Source organism: Vipera ursinii, assembly GCF_947247035.1.
Source record: "Vipera ursinii genome assembly, chromosome: 3".
In the NCBI taxonomy this organism is placed as follows: Eukaryota; Metazoa; Chordata; class Lepidosauria; order Squamata; family Viperidae; genus Vipera; species Vipera ursinii.
In genome coordinates, this window is record NC_139516.1 from 106682109 (window position 1) to 106704171 (window position 22063).

General features: G+C 41.5%; 2 protein-coding genes across 2 annotated transcripts in view; one reads left to right on the forward strand and one right to left on the reverse strand.

Annotated features, from left to right (window-relative positions):
- The window catches only part of NCF2 (neutrophil cytosolic factor 2), a 518710-nt gene that overhangs the window by 241956 nt on the left and 254691 nt on the right, over window positions 1-22063 (forward strand). The window lies entirely within an intron of this gene.
- Window positions 8107-22063, reverse strand: part of LAMC2 (laminin subunit gamma 2) — a 74088-nt gene continuing 60131 nt past the window's right edge. The window contains exons 17-23 of the mRNA XM_083359069.1: window positions 17353-17497; window positions 15951-16100; window positions 15462-15576; window positions 12359-12558; window positions 10717-10875; window positions 10498-10597; window positions 8107-9111 (exon numbers count right to left, since the gene is read on the reverse strand). Coding sequence (XP_083215195.1) covers window positions 8861-9111; window positions 10498-10597; window positions 10717-10875; window positions 12359-12558; window positions 15462-15576; window positions 15951-16100; window positions 17353-17497 — 1120 coding nt within the window. The 3' untranslated portion in view covers window positions 8107-8860. The remainder of the gene's footprint in view (window positions 9112-10497; window positions 10598-10716; window positions 10876-12358; window positions 12559-15461; window positions 15577-15950; window positions 16101-17352; window positions 17498-22063) is intronic.

Sequence of the window (22063 nt, forward strand, 5' to 3'; positions counted from 1 at the left end):
AGGGCATTCCATGCAAAATGGAATTGGACTCCGGTTCAGCAGTCTCAATCATTTCGCATGAGACATTCAAATATGTCTGCTAACGCAACAACCACTGGGTTAAATTGAAGCCCTCGAGCATTGTCTTAACTGACTTCCAGAACACCCAAGTTAAAATTAAGGGGGAGGCCACACTATCAGTAAAATTTAAAGGGTTTTCGGGGCACCTGGATGTTGTAGTAGTAGAGGGTCAAAGAACAAGTCTTATAGGACTTGATTGGTTTGAGGCTTTAGGAATTCAGATAACAGGCATCAACCGAACGCAGAGTACTGACCTCAGAGCTGTCTGTGAAGAATACGCAGATGTGTTCGATTCTAAATTAGGAACGTATACAGGCCCACCTATTTCATTTAAATTAGACCCCAATGTAATACCGATCAGAGTCAAACCACGCAGAGTTCCTTTTGCATTAAAGCATAAAATCGATTTGGAAATTGATAAATTAGTAGAACAAGGGGTGTTACAGCCTGTTGAAGGGAGAGAGTGGGAGACCCCTATCGTCACCCCACTTAAACCAAATGGGGAGGTTTGCATTTGCGCAGACTACAAATGTACCCTAAGCAAAGCTTTAAACCAGCATGCCTACCCGGTTCCGATAGTGAGCCATATTCTAGCCTCTTTGCAAGGGGGCGCCATTTTCGCTAAGCTCGATTTAGCGCAAGCGTATCAACAACTGCCAGTAGACAAGGCCACAGCAGTGGCCCAAACAATAGTAACGCATAGAGGAGCTTTCAAAGTCAAACAGTTGCAGTTTTGCGTAAGCGTAGCACCAGGGATATTCCAAGGGATCATGGAACGCACCCTCAAGGGCATTCAAGGTGTTTGCCCTTATTTTGATGATGTTCTCATTGCCAGAGAATCTGCAGAAGTATTAGCAAATAGGCTCAGGGCTGTCTTACAAAGACTTCGCAATGTGGACCTTAAACTAAAAAAGAATAAATGTAGTATTGGGGTCTCATCAACGGAACTTTTGGGGTTCCGTATCGATGCCAGTGGAATCCACCCCGCAAAATGAAAGGTAAAGGCCATCAAAATGGCTCCTAGTCCCAAAAACAAAGCAGAATTACAAGCATTTTGGGGGTTACTGAACTTTTATCACACATTTCTACCTCATAAAGCAGCTATAGCAGAGCCCCTCCACAGGCTACTCGATAAGAAAAATCCAGAGTTACTCATTACGTAGAGTCTAAACCTGTATATCTTGCATGTGATGCATCTCCTTATGGGGTGGGGGCAGTTTTAAGTCACATAGAAAAGAATGGGGAACAAGTTCCCATAGCATTCTATTCCAGAACTTTATCTGCAGCTGAACATAATTATGCACAAATTGATAAGGAAGCCTTAGCCATAGTGGCTGGGGTCAAAAAATTTCATGATTATTTATATGGAAGAAATTTCACTGTGTATACTGATCACAAACCCCTTTTGGGATTATTTACAACAGATAAACAAACCCCCCACATTTTATCCCCAAGGATGCTCAGGTGGTCTATATTTTTGTCTGCTTATAAATTCAAGTTAATTCACAAACCTGGGAAGGAAATGGGCCATGCAGATGGCCTCAGTAGATTACCACTGCCACTTATAGATCCTGACCCAGCTCCTGCTGCACGAATATTATCAATACAAGATTTGCCTGAATTTCCCCTCCATGCTGGGGACATTGCTGCTGAAACGGCCACAGATAGGATTCTGAGCAGAGTATTCTCTTGGGTATTCACGGGATGGTTAGAGAAAAGTCCAGGCCCTGAATTACAAAGTTACTTTGTTAGAAGGCATGAATTATCTGCATATAAAGGATGTTTGCTTTGGGGAAACAGAGTCATTATTCCCTCAGTATTAAGAGATAGAGTATTGCAGTCCTTACATGAAGGACACCCAGGCATAGTGCGCATGAAAGCATTAGCTAGATAGAAGCTACCTTTGGTGGCCAGGTTTAGATAAGGCTGTTGAGGAGCAAGTACACAGGTGCTATATCTGCCAAAGGTCAAGGCCTGAAATGCCCCAAGCACCTGTCCATAGATGGGAGGAGACTCATACTCCCTGGTCCAGAATTCATATTGACTATGCTGGGCATTTCCAAGGACAGCTCTTCTTGGTAGTAGTGGATAGCCACTCAAAATGGCTGGAGGTAATTCCGGTTCCCAATATGACTACTGCTAGGACCATCCAGGTGTTGACAAAACTCTTTGCTACACATGGGCTACCTGATGTTGTGGTTTCTGATAATGGGGCTCAATTGACTGCTGCTGAGTTTCAGGCATTCCTCAGAGCAAATCTAATCAGACATGCCACATCTGCTCCCTTCCATCCATCGTCAAACGGGCAAGCTGAACAGATGGTGAGGACAACCAAGGAAGCCCTCAAGCGCATCATCACAGGTGACTGGCATCATAGACTAGCAGACTTTTTACTCTGCCAACACTCTACACCCTGCACAGCCACAGGTAAAAGCCCGGCGGAGCTTCTTTGGGGTAGACGCCTCATTACTAAATTGGACAGACTTCATCCAGACAGAGTGGCATCAGATGCTGCTCAACCCAAACGACCGAGAAGGCTACAGACTGGTGATTTGGTCTGGGCCAGAAATTATGGGCCTGGACACTTGTGGGTACTGGGATAGGTGGTTGACAAAACTGGACCCCTATCTTACACAGTAGGGGTGGAGGGAGGGCGACTGGTCAGACGATGTTGACCAGTTAAGGAAGAGATTTCCAGAATGGTCACTAAGTGAGAACTTTGGCACAAGTCCCTCCTGTAGTTCTCCAGCTGGCACACAAGCTAGCTCTCACCCGTACCACCAGTATTTTCAACACACAACAGAATTCGAGTCCGAGGAGGACCAAGGCAACACCAAGGTGCAACATGGAACCCCTGATCAGTCGGATCAGCCAAGCATCATTGACCGCTGTGCTCACTCTGCTCCAAGTCTTGACTCTGGGGTGGGCCAACCTGGAGAGGCCAGCCAGAGCAGTTCTCCATCCTCGGACTCTACAGCACAGGAGAACATGAATTGGCATGGCATGCCGGATAAGTTGGTAGACCACAAAGTGGGTGGAACCCCAAGACGTTCCTCACATCCACACAAGCCTCCTGCATACCTCACAGACTATGTTGTTAAATAAAGGACAACGTATTGTGTAAAATGATTACCAGTTCTGAGGCATGCCTGCTCATTTAAATATTATTTTGATTCTTTTGTTAATCAACACACAAGTTATGATGCACTGCATACTGAAAGGGGATTAACAGAGGGCGGGTCTTTTTCAGTGAGACGTTCTTTAATCTCTTTGTAGTTATTGTAAGGTACTGTAATCCCCTTCATGGATTACTGCCTTGTCGTGGCGAAGGGGCTTGCGTAATTCAATGAAGCTATGAGCTATGCCATGCAGGGCCACCCAAGATGGACAGGTCATAGCTGTGAGTTCTGACAAAATGTGATCCACTGGAGAAGGAAATGGCAACCCACTCCAGTATCTTTGCCATGAAAACCCTATGGACAGTACCAAAAGGCAAAACGATATGATGCTGGAAGATGAGCCCCTCAGGTCGGAAGGCATCCAATATGCTACTGGGGAAGAGCAGAGGGCTAGTACTAGTAGCGCCAGAAAGAATGAAGTGACTGGGCCAAAGCCGAAAGGACGGTCAGCTGTGGATGTGTCTGGTGGTGAAAGGAAAGTCCGATGCTGTAAAGATTTTTTCTCCATAGGAACCTGGAATGTAAGATCCATGAATCAAGGAAAGCTGGACATGGTCAAACAAGAGATGTCAAGACTGAACATCGACATCTTAGGTATCAGCGAACTAAAATGGACAGGAATGGGTGAATTTAATTCAGATGACCATCAGGTATACTACTGTGGGCAAGAATCCCTCAGAAGAAATGGAGTAGCCTTCATAGTCAATAAAAGAGTAGGAAAAGCAATACTGGGATACAATCCTCAAAATGACAGAATGATCTCAGTTCGAATCCAAGGGAAACCATTCAATATCACAGTAGTCCAAGTCTATGCCCCAACCACCAGTGCTGAAGAGGATGAAATTGACCGGTTCTATGAAGCCCTACAGCACCTTATAGAAGTAACACCAAAAAATGATGTCCTTATCATCATGGGGGATTGGAATGCCAAAGTAGGAAGCCAAAAGATAACTGGAATAACAGGCAAGTTTGGCCTTGGAGTACAAAATGAAGCAGGGCACAGGCTGATAGAATTTTGTCAAGAGAATAAGATGGTCATAGCAAACACTCTTTTCCAACAACCCAAGAGACGGCTCTACACATGGACATCACCAGAGGGTCAACACAGAAATCAGATTGACTATATGCTCTGCAGCCAAAGATGGAGAAGCTCTATACAGTCGGTAAAAACAAGACCAGGAGCTGACTGTGGCTCAGACCATGAGCTTCCCCTTGCAAAGTTTAGGCTTAAACTGAAGAAAGTAGGGAAAAGCCCTAGGCCAGTCAGGTATGAATTAAATCATATCCCTGTTGAATATACAGTAGAGGTGACAAATAGATTTAAGGAATTAGATCTGATAGACAGAGTGCGTGAAGAACTATGGACAGAGGTTCGCGACATTGTACAACAGGTAGCAACCAAAACCATCCCAAAGAAAAAGAAATGCAAGAAAGCAAAATGGCTGTCTGAGGAAGCTTTACAAATAGCTGAGGAAAGGAGGAAAGCGAAAGGCAAGGGAGAAAAACATAGATATGCCCAATTGAATGTAGAATTCCAGAGAATAGCTAGAAGAGATAAGAATGCCTTCTTAAATGAACAGTGCAAAGAAATAGAAGAAAACAATAGAATAGGGAGGACCAGAGATCTTTTCAAGAAAATTGGAGAGATGAAGGGAACATTCCATGCAAAAATGGGCATGATAAAGGACCAAAATGGCAGGGACCTAACAGAGGCAGAAGAGATTAAGAAGAGGTGGCAAAATTACACAGAAGAACTATACAAGAATGAGCTTAACGTCCCAGATAATCACAATGAAGTGGTCACTGACCTCGAGCCAGACAACCTAGAATGTGAAGTGAAGTGGGCCTTAGAAAAGCTGAGCAACAACAAAGCTAGTGGAGGTGACAGTATTCCAGCTGAGCTATTCAAAATCTTAAAAGACAGTGCAGTAAAAGTGCTACACTCAATTTGCCAGCAAATTTGGAAAACTCAACAGTGGCCACAGGATTGGAAAAGATCAGTTTACATTCCAATTCCAAAGAAAGGCAGTGCCAAAGAATGTTCAAACTATCGCACCATTGCACTCATTTCTCATGCTAGTAAAGTCATGCTTAAAATCCTACAAGCTAGACTTCAGCAGTATGTGGATCGAGAACTACCAGAAGTACAGGCAGGATTTCGAAGAGGCAGAGGAAGTAGAGATCAAATTGCCAACATACGCTGGATCATGGAGAAAGCTAGGGAGTTCCAGAAAAACATCTACTTCTGCTTCATTGACTATGCTAAAGCCTTTGATTGTGTGGATCATAACAAACTGTGGCAAGTTCTTAAAGAGATGGGTGTACCAGACCATCTTATTTGTCTCTTGAGAAACCTATATGCGGGTCAAGAAGCAACAGTGAGAACTGGACACGGAACCACTGATTGGTTCAAAATTGGGAAAGGAGTCCGGCAAGGCTGTATACTGTCGCCCTGCCTATTTAACTTATATGCAGAGCACATCATGAGAAAGGCAGGGCTAGATGAATCAAAAGTTGGAATTAAGATTGCTGGAAGAAATATCAACAGATACGCAGATGATACCACTCTAATGGCAGAAAGTGAAGAAGAACTAAAGAGCCTCTTGTTACGGGTGAAGAAGGAGAGTGCAAAACTTGGGTTGAAACTTAACATTAAGAAAACCAAGATCATGGCATCTGGCCCTCTCAATTCCTGGCAAATAGATGGGGAAGAAATGGAGGTAGTGACAGATTTTGTTTTCCTGGGCTCCAAGATCACTGCAGATGGGGACTGTAGCCAAGAAATTAAAAGACGCTTGCTCCTGGGAAGGAAAGCCATGGCAAATCTAGACAGCACACTAAAAAGCAGAGACATCACCCTGTCAACAAAAGTGCGTATAGTCAAGGCTATGGTCTTCCCAGTTGCAATGTGTGGCAGTGAAAGTTGGACCTTAAGAAAGGCTGAGCGCCAAAGAATTGAGGCCTTTGAACTGTGGTGCTGGAGAAGACTCCTGCGAGTCCCTTGGACTGCAAGGCGATCAAACCGGTCAGTCCTAGAGGAGATCAATCCTGACTGCTCTTTAGAAGGCCAGATCCTGAAGCTAAAACTCAAATACTTTGGCCACCTAATGAGAAGGAAGGACTCACTGGAGAAGAGCCTAATGCTGGGAAAGATCGACGGCAAGAGAAGAAGGGGACGACAGAGAATGAGGTGGCTGGATGGAGTCACTGAAGCAGTAGGCGTGAGCTTAAATGGACTCCAGAAGATGGTGGAAGACAGGAAGGCCTGGAGGAACATTGTCCATAGGGTCGCGATGAGTCGGACACGACTTCGCAGTACTGCAACACTACTGGCAGAACAGCAAAACTGTCATTAGTCTCACTGCATGCAGTTTGTGCATGACACGTTCAAGAAGGTCACATTATGAAGATATTACCTTGAATGGGGTCAAACATTCACTTATATATTGGAGATGGGAGTGAAGTGAGTTCTTTAAACTTGTAAGGGTTATATTATTTGTTCTTAAAAGGGGAAGGGGTGTTATGTACTGAGCTTTTGGGGGCTTAATCACGTGTGCTGCTGGAGAACTAACGGTTCTCCAGCAAACCAGACAGGACGTCTCCAGTCCTGGCAGCAGTTAACATGATTGGAATAATGGGTTCAATCTGATTGGTTGTTCAGAGCATGTGGACTATATATATTGTGCAACGTTACCCAAAAGCCCCAGTACAGTTCAGTCTGACTTACAATAAAGCTATGATTCTTCTGTACTCATCTGCCTGGCGTCTTTCCTGCTCTTCAGAACCCACAACACAACATATTCTGTTTGCAGTATAACAAAAGGTTTCTTCTCTCTTTAGAAAAGATTAAAACAAACTAGATTTATATTCTGCTGTGCAAATATGCTAGGCTGAACACATTGTCAGCATTTTGTGTAGAAATAGAATACTGTTAGAAAGCAATACATCATAAACATAGATTTTTTTCCAAAATCTCTCAAATTAAACCTTTGTATAATGGCATAATTTATATTTTATTGAGCAAATAGATATCATGCTTTTAATCCAGGAGCATGGTCTTTCAATTTCATTTTTTCCTGTAACAACAGATTTGTTGTAGTACTGTACTCCTAGAGTGAGCGACTATGACCGATACCAAAGAATTAATGGTGGGAGATGGATTTGATTGATGTAGCTGAATAATACACACACTTTGCAGTATGGACCCAGATACAATTGTTTGCAAAGGACTGTCCAGAGACTGGTTAAAATAACTGTGTGAGGTTACCAGTAAAAAGATTAAAGTCTCTAAAGTTTCTTCCTGTTGGGTTTTATTGAATCATTTGTTCTAATTAAGGTTGTCTGAGAGAGCAGATGGATCGCTATAATATTTTTGAAGGAACTTCCTGCTGGGATACACCCTAACTGCTGGGCTTTATTAATATGGACAAGCACAAATTTAAGTTTATCCCATTCATATTAATCCTAATTCAGCAAACAATTGATTAAGATTTTTCATGTCCAAAGTGTTAACCTATCCTACTTTGTATTTAAGAAACTGATTCTGAACCTCAGCAGGAAAGAATAAAACCATAGTGTGTAATAAATCTTGGGACAAAGGTTGAATCCTCTAAATTAACAAAGAAGTGACCTGAATGCCATCCTCAGCCTGAGGTGATATAGATACAACCCCCCCTCCCAAATCCACCTCTTAGACCACTACCTTTATTAAATTCTTCCCTTCCTAGTTTGTCATTTAGTAAGTGGAGATAAAGTAAATGAAGGGAAATGAAGGAATTATCAAAGGCAGGTCTATTTATACAAGCTTATGTAACCTGTGTATAAGGGCCCACACTTCCCTGCTTGGGAATTGTCTTTCCACCAGTTTACTGAACACTCTACTAAAATCTCCTTCCTATCACAGAATGAGAGTTACCAGAATCCCTAGCCTGAGGTAATTATTGTAAAATTAGTTTAGGTCTATGGATAGATACATGTTCCAGCTCCTATAGGATTATCTTAACAGCCATGGAAGTGGGAGGGGAAATGTTTTTGGAAAGAAAATGTATTTCTAGAATGCTTAGTGGAAAAGTTAATTATTCATTGACTAAGAATTTGATAATAGAACAGAATAAATTTAGCAGGCTGCAGCAACATCCATTTTCTTCTGCCAAGTCACAAATGAAGAGAGGAAGACCAACGGGTAAATAAAGCTGAGAGTCAGTGGTAGATTACTGTCTGAGATAGCACCTCCAGGCGAAGCCAGAAAAAATACATAGGATTTTATATACTGGAAGATACATATCCTATTTATCCAGCCTGTGTTCTTTACAGTTGGCTTCTCTGTCATATGATCAGACTGTTTCCCCCTTCTTTTTCAAGTGGGGGAGGGCTTGAATTATATTCCTTTCAAATTATGCTGCTGCTGAAAGGTAGAGGTTGCCTCAGAAGGCAGAGTAAGGGAATTGCCATCCCAACCTGATGAACAGGCCTTCCAAGGGACCTGGTCAGTAGAGTCACAAGCAGCCATTTTTGTAAGGCAGTATCTCTTCATGTCATCCCAAAATCATTTCTCTAACCCTGATGTTTGTCCATGGCTTGGTAAATGGGATTGATGAACGTCTGCTTTCCCAACAAGGTCTTCAAGGTCTCTCAATGGCTTGTACATTGTAACATTTTGGAGGAAGAGTATCCTGGATCACCTCCAAGTTCTTGATATTTACAAGGATCTCAGTAATGCTACTGTCCAGCGTCTGGACTCGAAGCTTCTGCTGGCTGGCTGTTTCCTCCAGCTGCAGCATCATTTTTTTCAACTGGTTGTTTCTTGTTCTTGCGTTGTCAAGATCAGTTTCAAGCCTGTTCACACTTTGCTCATCCACATCCTCTAGTTGTCCTACCAAAAGAGTAACAGAAGAATATGTTGTGCTAAACCCATAGTTCCAAACTGCTAAGTAGCTGCCTCATAATCCAAGAATCAACATTTATAATGCTACTTTCTGAACTTGTTAGCCAATGCACTTTTTTTCTCACATTCCTCTGGGAAATGGCAATGTTTATGATAAATGTATCCTTGAGAAAGGGGATGGTCTTGCCAATGCTTAAAGAGGGATGTTCTACCCCCTGCTCAAGAATCCATTGCTAGACCTGACCACTTTGGACAATTTATGTTCCCTTTTTAAGGAAGGTTGTTGAGAAGATGATTATGTTGGAGCTTCAGAGAGGAAGATGGAGAGCTAGAGGAAGCAGATAATCTAGACCCTTTTCAATATGATTTAAGATCTGGTTATGGGACTAAGACAGCATTGATTAGATTTATGGATGATTTGTGAATAAGATGGAAGTAGTTTATCCACCCTTGTTCTCCTTAATCTCTCAGTAGTTTTCAATAACATTGATTATGGTATTGTTTTGGACCAACATCTTATTTAAAAGTTGGGGACATTATCTTATTGCAGGATTCAATCTGAGTCAGTCACTGGGACCAGAGGTTTGGTCTTCCAAGCTTTTGGACTCATGCTGGAGCTCATCCTCAGGGAACTTCTCCTTACCAGAATATGTGCTTTGGGTTATTCTATGTGTAGTATTTATGTGGGGCCTGGTTGGATATGGCTTTTTTAATGGGTTGATTAGGATGTTGTTATCTTGTGCTGGTTTCATTCCCTTCCTCTGGGATCAGTTTTGGTGTTGATAGAGGGTGGAGGTCCTCAGGGCTTGGCATTCACCCCACTCCTGTTTAACATTTACATGACCTCATCCATGAGGTCATCTGAAGGCACAGTATGCTGATGATGCTCAACTATACCTCTCAACCCTCATGAAGGTGCATTGGCTCCAGTAGATTTTGGGTACAATTCAAGCTGCTGGTTGTCATCTATAAAGTTTATCTGAGCAATAAATTTGCTAAACTGGCTTTTAAAGTTTAGGTGACGATTTTAAGTGAAGATTAAAAATTTTAAGTGAACAGCTTTTTATTAAATGCTTACATAATATTATCATATATTCTGTATTGTTGATACCTCAGTAGGGCTGTCTTTGTGAAATAGACCAAATAAGTGAAAAGTACACATTGAATATCCCTTTCATATTTTTACAGACTAACATAAGAATTCAAATGATGATTAAAATTATTTGCCCTCCTGCCCTCATGTTCAATGATCAGCACATGTTTGTTGTTGTCTGTTATAATTAACTTAACCTGATTAATTGACTTTCCTTGACTCATTTACTAATGAACCCCAATTATGTTTTAGCCATAAACGGAAACCATTTTGCTTCTTACCTATCGTGCGCGAAACATCTTCTAGGAATCTGAGTATGTCTTGGACAGCATTCGCAGTACTGACAGCCTTGGTTCTGGCTCTCTGGGATGCCTCAGTTATCTAGAGAAATATCAATACTAGATTATCTTAAACTGCCCAGTAGGCTTTCCAATGGAAACAGAAGTTTCTTCAAAGCTCCCATTATAAAAAGGCTCCCATTATAAAAATTGGAAACTTACCCCTTGAGCCATAGAGGCATCCATATCAATCTTCTTTGCCTTTTCTTGCAGTTCCTCCCCCACAAGTTTGACCTCATGCTTCAAAGACATGATCCCACTCTCCAAGACAAGCACACCATCTGCTGTCTGATTTGCTTCCAAAGCCAGCCTTCCAATCTCCTGGAAATACAAATACAAGAAATAAATACAAGAAAATCAACAGAGGATATTCTGATGGCTATTTGAAGAAACAAGTTTGGTGGCTTGAAGTGCAGAATTAATAAGCAATTGTAACAATTTTCAAGCAATCCCCCAAACCTGAGACATTAACCCCCCAAAATCCCAAAACCAATGGTTCTATCAGAAACCTCTTTTGTTTTTCAGGTTTTACACCCCATGTTTATGGAGAAGTTCAAGCTCCATATGTAGTGGTCCTTCCACATGTTTCCCTACTAATGCCCTGAGAGATAGATTAGACTGAAAGTGATGGAGCTAATATCGCTCATTGAATTTTTGTGAACTAGAATATGAGCCTCCTTACTTCCAATTTTTTTTTATTTTCCCCAATGCTGAAAATTAATGGTACCCTTAATTATGGATTCAGACCCAAATCAATATTCACCTTTGAGCAATATCAGATGTACATAACCACAAAGGATCAGTTGATCACTCCAGTTCTGCCAAATACTTCTATCCAATCTATAGATAAGATGAAAGCTGCTATAGCAATATTGGTAAGCAACTCAAGTGAGAGATGGGAAGTCTGATGTAAATTCCATTTTGCCAGAATATGTCCAGTGGTCTCAGACAAACCAATAGTTCCCAGTTTCAATTGCCCATCCACAATATGAGATGATTATTTATATATTTATTTGTATCCTGCTTTTATCATTTTTACAAATAACTGAAGATGGTGAACATATCCAACACATTTTTCTCCTATTTTCCCCGCAACAAACCTCTGAGGTGGTTGGGCCAAGAGAGAGTAACTGGCCCAAAGTCACCCAGTTGGCTTTCATGGCTAAGGCAGGACTTGAACTCCAGTCTCTAGCCTGGTGCCTTAACCTCTAGACCACAGGTCTGCAACCCATGGCTCCGGAGCCGCATGCGGCTCTTTCAGCCGTCTCCTGCGGCTCCCAGTCCTCTGCCATGTGCAGTCGGGAAAAAAAAGTGGGACTAAAAAAGTTCAACCAATCAGTTCAAATATGCAGGGTAGGTGCATATCTCGCCTTGGCTCCACTCTTCAGTCAAACCGTGTTCTGCGCATGCGCTCATGTGAACACATTTTTTGCGGCTCCCAGTTTTTCCTTTTGTGAGGGAACTGGTTCCGAGTGGCTCTTTCACTGTTTCAGGTTGCTGACCCCTGCTCTAGACCAAATTGGCTCTCAATTATTCTGACCTAATAATTTTCTTATAAGAATGAATACATGAAAGTATCCATGACAGATTCTGAATAATCTGAAGTTGTATCCAAATGCCAAGTAAAGAACAATGTCTTCCTGTATTTTTTGAAGTTTTAGAGGATAGCATGCTATTCAATCTAAACCTTTAAGGATATAAATTCAAATGGAAGAAAATCAAATTGCCATCCATCCTCAAGCTCACTAGTTCTTCCATATCCAGATTATGATAACCACAACCACTCTTTTTCGCTCCTCTGTACCTGATCAATGTTCCCAGCAATCTCCCTTGCTTCACCAGACATTCTCCTGGCTGACTCTGCTTCATTAACAGCTTTGCCCAGGGCTGCTTCTACATGCCTCAGTTTTTCACGGGTGCTTGCAACTTTGTTGATGATGATTGGTAATCTTTGCATAGCATCCAAGGCTTCTTTTTGCCTGTCACCTACTTGAATAGTTAAATCTATAAACAGAAAGTAGAGAAAAGAAAGATAAATTTAAAAAAGTATTTTTTTAAAGAGTAAGTTATTTGTGCCTCAGTTCTGTTGAATTATCATTTTTCTAATGCTTTGAGATTACACATTTGGGTAGATTAAGGAGGAAAATGGTACAAGATAGAGAATAAGGCAGACTTCATGCAGAGGGCTGGATGTGATGTGATGTTGCAACTTTAGAATCTGAATATTGACTGCAGGGCTAAAGTTTCCCACCCTCTAATTCTGGATATTCATTAATTTAATTTGTGCCCTGCAGTGAATTCTCAGGACAATTTGCCAAAGGTGACCATAAACAATCAACTCTACAATTTAATCCACAAAATCCAGCTCTGAACATTTGATTAGGAAGCAGACAAAATCTTGCAGGATCCAATCTGGGTCAGTCACCAGGATGAACGGATTCATGCTGGAACCCATCCTCGAGGAATGCATGAGAGAGGGAGAAATTCCCTGAGAATGGTTTCCAGCCTAAATCCAAAAGCTGGGAAGATAAAATCTCTGGTCCCGGTGACCAACCCAGATTGTATCCTGCAACATTATCCTGAGACATGTACATTCGCCTTCATTCATGAGACAAAATCTTCCCTAAATCTGGAATTGTCAACTACAAGCTTTGCCTCAAATGCCTGCTGAGATAAAAATGTTTTTACTGGTTACTAAAAGATGAGAACAAAAGATGAGCATGTTTTCTTGGAGAGAGAATTTCCAAATGTTAAACAAGCATCACTGAAAAAGCTTTGATTTTGTCCTCATTAGTCTAACCTCCAAACTAGTACCATTTCCAGACTCTTTTGAAAGTCTTAATGTATAAGAAGGATACCAATCCTGCCCAACCCTTTGAAAACAAAGCAAAAATGGAGAAAATTAAGGAGATGTTCAGAATTACTCTTGTAAAAATCAGGAAATTTAGGAAATATGTCAGCATATTCATTGATACACAGTGCTGTAAGAAATGCAAAATAATATTTATGTGTTGTAAAGGAAAGTTGAATATATTCAAGCTACGTTGTCCTAGGGAAAAAAAATATAAAACCTTGATTTTAAAAACCAAGCTGGAATGTCTTCGCCCTACATGACTCTTGATTTCTTATTACATCTTTATGGCTCAATGTCTATGGAGATTCTCAGTCATCCAGGTTATCATTTTCCCAAAGGTACTTTTTCAAAAGGCAATTGGACTTTCTTTGTTATTCATTGAAAATGTTTCACCTCATGCAAGACGCTTCTTCAGTTCTTCAGCTGAACAGTTGAAACTTCTTGGATGAGAAGTAAAACAACTTCAAGCAAAAACAAAGTCCAGTTGTCTTTTGAAAAAGTATGGCTCTAATCAGATTTCTCTATCTACTGGTGTACAATTATGTTATCTTTCCCTTACACACACACGCACACACACCAAACATTTTAAAAGAGTCCAAGAGCTTACTGAAATAAAATATCACATTAAATAAGTTTTAACTGAGCAGCTCTTTTCTTGATTTATGTTCATGTGCTGTGATTCCGTTTCTTATTAAGTTTTTACATGGTCATCATAACTATTTCTAGCCTGTCTCTCAATGAATTTCTCACCCATTATTACAGTGGTAAAATTTATTCCAACAAGGCCCTTTGGAGTATGTGAGACTCCACATATAACCCCTGCAGCTTACACCAGCTTCATCTTCCCACCAGATCATCTAGCAGATGCAGAGATTAAATACCTTTTGGGTTTGAATCCAAAGGTCAATACAATCTTACCCACTAAGCCTATCCATTCCATTTGTAACTTGAGGATTCATAGGAATAAATGGTGTACCTTGAACGCCATCACTCCCTGCTTTTGACCACACATTTGCTAATCAAATATGCAAGTCCTTAAGTGTACATGAGGTATATCAGGGTGGAGAAGGCCATGGGGACCTTGTGATGGAACAGGCCACCTGCTTCAGACCACCCAAGGCCTCTCCTGACCCACTGTGATACCTCATTCTCCCTACAATTGCTTTTCCTCATCCTGTCGTGATAGATTCACTTACCTTGTGAAGATCAGTAAGCTGTCTCTTCTCCAGCCTCTCTGCTACACAAGATCACGGCCCTGAGAAGCTTCCAGTTTTGGCCCCCAAAGTGTTTGCAATCTGAGCAAATCACTGCCTCAAAGTGTCTGCTCAGCTTGCAAACACTTTGGGCATCGAAACTGGAAGCTTCTCAGGGCCGTAATCTTGCGTGACTTCAGCCACAAGATTACAGTGCTGAGAAACTTCCAGTCTACCAGAAAGACTCACAGTGTCTGTTTTTGGCAGCAAAGGCCTTGAGGAAAGGTCTTTGCTGCCAAGAACAGAGCCCCGGATTGATGTGCACATCAATCTGGGGCTTCGTTCTTGGCAGAAAAGCCTTTTTGCAAAATGACAAAAGGCTTTGCAAATGGAGGGAAGGCCTGAAACATTAAAGCCTTTAAGGCTGCAGATCTTGTCCAGGCCTCCATTTGCAGAGAACAGAGGCCTAAAATACAGTGAGATCACACGAAATCAGTAGTGTGAGATCTCGTGTGATCCTGCGGTACTTTAGGCCTCCATTCTCTGTGAACGCACCGAAGCCCTGAAGCAGCAAAAAAGACCAAGAAATGAAGGCTCTCTAGATCTTCACAAGATGAGTATCCACAGACCTAGTGCCTATGGACACCAGGCCCATGGTGGGGGGGAATAGGCAGGGCGAATGTTGCAGTGCCTCTGCGGTCATTCATAAGGGTGAACGACTGCTTTGGTGCTGCAACATTTGTAATTTCAGGACTTGTTCATAAACACTAGAGGGTGCTTATCGCATTCACTAAGGGATTACCTGTACTCCCAAGCCCCATCAGAAACTTGCAGCTTGTTTAGACCCATGTGCAACTCACCCCTCAGCTTCTTCAAGATATTCTCAACATCATTGAAAGCAGAATCACCAGCACTCACTGCCTGCTGGGCTTTTTGCTTGGCAAGGTTGACACGAGACAACAATTGAACTAATGACTGTAATCAGAAAGCAAGACATGAGTGTGAAAATGCACAGCATAAAAATTCAGTTCTACATCTGTGCTGTGTACAGTAATAAAGGGCTTCCCTACTAGGGACCTTTCACCTAAGACTCAGAAGGTCAACGGTTATTTACAGAACAGGTTCAGACTTTTAGTATACTTCAAGGGATGTGCTTTCTAGTGGGGATTCCTAAGAGTGACATAAATTTAGTCAATATTTTTAATGTTCATATAGAAAAAAGACCAACCATAAACATGCTATAATGTCATAAAAAACCATGATTAAGATTTTGGTTGAAAGTTCTCTGCTGAAGAGTAAATATTTATGGACCCTAAAACTTACAATTTATATTTATGTTGATTACTTACCTGTCTGTCATTTTGTCCTTTTTCCAATAACAGTTTGATCTCTTCCTCCCACTTCCCTAAGTTGTTTTTCAGCTGCTTGTACTCTACCATGTAAGTCTCTATGAAGCCTGATAAAGAGTCCATTTTCTGCTGGAGTTGTCTGGCTTCCTCCTAAAACACCAGAGGAGAAAATGAGTGAAAGCAGTGAAGCTAAAGAGGGCAAGTTCTGAAATTGATTGGACTTAAACCCATGTATTCAAAGGGTAATTGCTAGTTTGGCTTTTGTACTTCTGAAACCTGCAAGGTTGGTAATTCTCTTCCCAACATCCTTTGCTCCCAGGGAAGTCCTGGTTTCTCAGTTCTTCTCATATATCATGTTCTTAGGATACTTCAATGTTCCCACACTGACCTTGGCAGTAAAACCCTTTTTAAAACTCCAGCTCTTCAGCAACACTTATCTAATAATTGTATCTCAATTGCATAAATCTGTTTCACCACTAGATGATAGCCAAAGGATACAAAAAAATCCCCCTAACTCTTTCCTGCCAGTGAATGGTTAAAAGTTTATATAGTCGAAACATTCAGTCAGTGCAGTACAAATGGAAAGAAATAGGGGGGAAAATTAAAGTAACCCAAGTGCTAACTGAAAGAAGGGTGAACATAGTTGACAATGTTGGGCACTGTCAGCCATGAAAGATAGACCAAACAGGAATAAACGGTAGATGAACTAATTCAACTTTACTGTAAGGTTACATTGACAGAAACTTGCAAATCTGAAAATACATTTCTTCCTCAGTTCCCTTTACAGCCCAAGAAACTAGGGAGGATGTCTCCTGAGCCACTGGCCCTGTCCACATGCCTACTAAGGGCTAGGTTGCCTTTTATCTGACTATTCCTTTGATTGTATCTCTTTGTCCCATCTCCCATGATCATTCCCACATATCATTACAGGATAACAGAATAACAGAGTTGGAAGAGACCTTGGAGATCTTCTAGTCCAACCCCCTGCTCAGGCAGGAAACCCTATACCATTTCAGACAAATGGCTGTCCAATCTCTTCTTAAAAATCTCCAATGATATAGCACCCACAGCTTCTGGAAACAAGTTTTTCCACTGATTGCAGAGAGCATAGATATTATAGCCAAGGAAACAACTTATCATGGCCCTTGGGATGTCATGCACTAAGTTGCATAGACAGCAGCACCGGACTGAACCATTTCTGGGTGGGTGGTAAAGTCACATTGTGGGCAGCAGGGGGACCTGTCAGAAGAAGACAGCAAAGCATCCTTGTGCATACAGCCAGAGCTTCTCTTTCCCCCTGCCAGAATATCCCTTGTTGAAGAAATGAATGCATGAAGTAAAAGAAAGACATTTCTGGAAATCTCCTGGAAGAACTACAATTGATCACAAACACAAGCCTTACCTGAAAAAACTTTGTGTCAATCTTTGTTAAAGGAGTCAAGGAGCCAAGCTGCTGCTGGCTATCTTGATAGACCCTTTCAGCGTTAGATGCAGCTTGGCTAGCATCAGCCTCCAGTTCCTTTGTCAGCAGCTTCAGCTCATCATATCTGCAGATCAGAATAAAACCTCTGAGCCTAAAAAGGGGCAAGTCTCTCTTCCCCACCCCTTAATGCTTTATCTTGATTTATCCCATTTTGACTTAAGTCATATGTAATTTGGGAATGCAAAATCAGAGTAGTGTAACCTGCTCTATGTTTGGCTACCTTACATACTACTGGATTTTCTTTGCTAAGAATCCAGGTCAGGAGATGAATCTCATGATCCTTCTGAAGTTATTTCACAAGGAGATGTTTGCCCCCCAGGAATAGAAGAAGAGAAGTGCCAATATGAGTTATTTTTATTTTGCTGCATTTGATTAATTATATGCTTTTTTACTATGAAACATACATATCTCCAAGATGATCTATTTATTTGTGTTGGAATTGCTCCTCTTTTCCTCTTTTTTTTTTCTCACATAGCATTAACCCCCAGAAGCATGAGGAAGAAAGCCCATTGGAAAGATTGGAAAACTAAGAGTGAGAAGTCTCTTTTTCATAACCACTCAATATGTTCAGCATGGCATATATAAAGAGAAAATAATGAATTCAACATTGGATTTCTGCACTTTGCCTTTTAATCATTCAAAATAACTGGTAAAGAGCCATATAGAGAATTTATATTCATATCATCATCATCATCATCTTCAATAAAAGTCAGGTGACACCATTCTATCATATTCCCTGGGCAATCAAGAAATGGAACCCCTACACAGTGTTACCTATAAAGGAACAGAAATAGTCTTCAACACTGCATTAACAATGTTCTATTGACCACCATCCCAAAATTAAGATTACAGCTCTTGAGATAGTAAAAATTTGTCACATTTCAAGAAAGGAAAGTCGAGCTCTGGACAAGATATATGAAAGAGCACCAAAATTACTCTTTTGTATAGGAACTGGAGTGCAAAGTCTCCTATTAGGAAATTTACACTTTAAGATTCTTCAATTTAGCAGAAGGTTAACAAGGATAAATAGAAGGAAATACATAGCTAGATAAATAAAAGCAATGATAAGCCTCTCTCCAAAATCTATAAACCAAGAATAACTAACGTGAGGGATTTTGAAGAAAGAGGGGAAAAAATGTTTACAATAATTAGACTATTGAGCTTGCATTTTGAAGAGATTGCTACTTTGGAAAATTTTTATGTATGTATGTGTATGTACGTATATGTGTGTGTGTATGTATGTGTATGTATGTATATGTATATATGTATGTGTGAGTATATATAGGATTGGGAAGCACGCTCTTATAGTCTCTGTGAGGCCAGTAGTTTAGCTAATGAGCGTGTAACTGGTCTATTCCGCTCCTGCCCTCCTGCAATCATCAGTCCTGTCTCCATCAAGTGCGCTGACATCTGTTTGATTTCAGGCGCTCTGCCTCTCTCCACTCGCCCTTCCCGTAGGGAGCATTCCTCCTGCCACTAGCAATCCTCTCGCTGTTCATTTAAACCTTTCACACTCACTATTGCTGTCATAGTTTGCCGCTCGCCCCTGGTGCCAGCCTCGCCATTTACCCTGGTCAGGTGCCCTCTCCCCATGTCTTTGGGTCCAATCTGCTTCCCAGTCCTAGCTTATACTCTGACAATGTCAACAGGCACTGACAAAAGCTCAGTTTTAATAATTTTTTTAAAGTCTTGGTGATCCTTGTTTCTAGTTTTAAACATGTATATACATGTTTCTAGTTTTAAACATGTATATTTTTAGGACTATTTTAGATAGATATGGGCGAGCCACACTAAATCAGGCCAGGCATTGGGAAAGCCTTGCCAGATGAAGAACCAACAACTATGAAAAGCTAACCTTTCTACACTATTGCATTCGCAATAACTTTCCACCGAAATCACTCCAGAGAAAACCTCCAATTAACACATGGGAGGCTCGTGCAGTAGTTCGGCAATTCCAGAGACATATGATTCATGTAATGATCAACGAGAACCATAGACAGATTGATACCCAAACCAGGACAATCACAGAACACTTTGAGTATTGTGAAACTGCATTGTCACAGGAACATTTTGACATTCTCAATTCACAAATACACTCAGCATTACAGAGAGCACGCTGGAGTAAAAGTGACATTTTAAAATGTAAAATAGGGACGTTAACAACTACAGACCAACAAATGGGTGAAAAGATTCACCCTATCATCCAAAATGCTCATGGAAGGGCAGTTCTCAATTCTACAAAGGGATGCTAGCTTCAACTCAATGGATGCCACACCCACTGATTTCACATCAGCCTTAGAGTCAGCAATTTTCAGAATTAAAACCAATGAGGAAACAAAGAATTCCATTAGGCAGTGCCTAATTTGACTTCTTGTCAACCACAGATGGGACTACACCTTGTTAAGATCTGAAGAGATAGCCCTCCAACAACTACTCAGGGACAACTCAATCATGATTCTGCCAGCTGACAAAGGTAGGGCCACTGTGGTAATGGATAGACTGGAGTATAACAAGAAAATCCAGACCTTACTTAGTGATGAAGACTCCTACCGAGTTGTTAATAAAGATCCCATGACAACACTTAGGAATCAAATCAACAAGGTGGCTGACAGACACTTACAGACAACAGAAGATTCAGGAGAAGGACTTAAAAATGATTCGACCCAGGGACTCAGCCATTGCACGCATTTACAGATTACCTAAAATACACAAAGCAGGTGTCCTGTTGCATCCCATCATGTCTCTCAGAGGCACCCCAACATTTGGGCTGGCAAAGTGGCTCAGCACATGACTCGCAAACACATCTACCATTGTGAAATCATTGGAAGATTTCTTACAAAGGTTAAAAACATTGATGATACAGAAGGATGAAGCCAACAACAACAGGTATCACGACTTGCGGATGACAGAACCACCATCTCCACCTGGGCCACACTCCCTTACATCCATGGCATCTCAGAAGTAGCAGCAAGAATGTTATTGGCACACAACATTAGAGTGGTGCATAGACCCAGTCAGACCCTACTCTTGCTAAAGGAGGCTTTGTTATCCGACCAATATTCTGTCAATCAGCCCATTGAATTATTGCCAGCCTATCAGATGCTGCATCAGCAGGCAAGAAGACAGAAAGGATGAACCAACAACAACCACCTCCCTGCATGAACAAGAAAATAGAGGATGACAAGTTCTCATCAATTAACGTGTCATCACATCGAACGATGATGAGTAGGCTGACCGGACCCAAAGACATGGGGAGAGGGCACCTGACTGGGGTAAACAGTGAGGCTGGCACTGGTGGCAAGCAGCAGACTATAACAGCAATAGCGAGTGTGAAAGGGTTAAGCAAACAGTGAGAGGATTGCTCACGGCAGGATGAACGGTCCTGACGGGAGTGACGAGTGGAGAGAGGCAGAGCGCCTGAAATCAAACAGACATCAGTGCGCTTGACGGAGATAGAACTGATGCAATTGATTGCAGGAGGGCGGGAGCAGAATAGACCTGTTACACCCTCATTAGCCAAACAACTGGCAAGTGATCAAGCCATTGTGGCTCCAAATGTACAGGAGTCTTCTGCAGTTCTGCATCAAAGATACCGATATGCTTTTTTTTTTTGCTTTTAATGGAACATTTAACAAGCCAAGATCATGTTTAAAACTGTTTTCACAAAATATGTCTTCAGTCAGACTTTTTCTTTGTTAGAATGAGATCTTTTAAGACTTACAGTAGGTCTTCTAATTCCAAATGGTGAGGAAAGCAGAGGTTACTATTTTTTATTTTCATTCTTATTACTGATTTCACACTCAGAAAAGAAGGAGAAACTGGGCTCAGGAACTATAAGAGATGGCAGTGCCAGTTCTTGATATTGGACTAATCTTGGCCTCATGTGGGAGGAACCCTCAGAAGGGAAGACCTCTCTCACTTTACAATAACAACATTGCAATAACATGTATACATAGCTCCCATAAATATATGGTTTGCTCTTAACAATCATATTAAGATTTTGATATGATATGATGCGATCTGGAGAAGTAAATGATGTTAAGTGTGGATTACTGCCTTGTCGTGGCAAAGGGGCTTGCGTAATTCAATGAAGCTATGAGCTATGCCGTGCAGGGCCACCCAAGACGGAAAGGTCATAGCAGAAAGTTCTGACAAAACGTGATCCACTGGAGAAGGAAATGGCAAACCACTCCAGTATCTTTGCCATGAAAACCCTACGGACAGTACCAAAAGGCAAAACGATATGACGCTGGAAGATGAGCCCCTCAGGTCGGAAGGCGTCCAATATGCTACTGGGGAAGAGCAGAGGGCTAGTACTAGTAGCGCCAGAAAGAATGAAGCGACTGGGCCAAAGCCGAAAGGACGCTCAGCTGTGGATGTATCTGGTGGTGAAAGGAAAGTCCGATGCTGTAAAGATTTTTTCTCCATAGGAACCTGGAATGTAAGATCCATGAATCAAGGAAAGCTGGACGTGGTCAAACAAGAGATGACAAGACTAAACATTGACATCCTAGGTATCAGCGAACTAAAATGGACAGGAATGGGTGAATTTAATTCAGATAACCATCAGGTATACTACTGCAGGCAAGAATCCCTCAGAAGAAATGGAGTAGCCTTCATAGTCAATAAA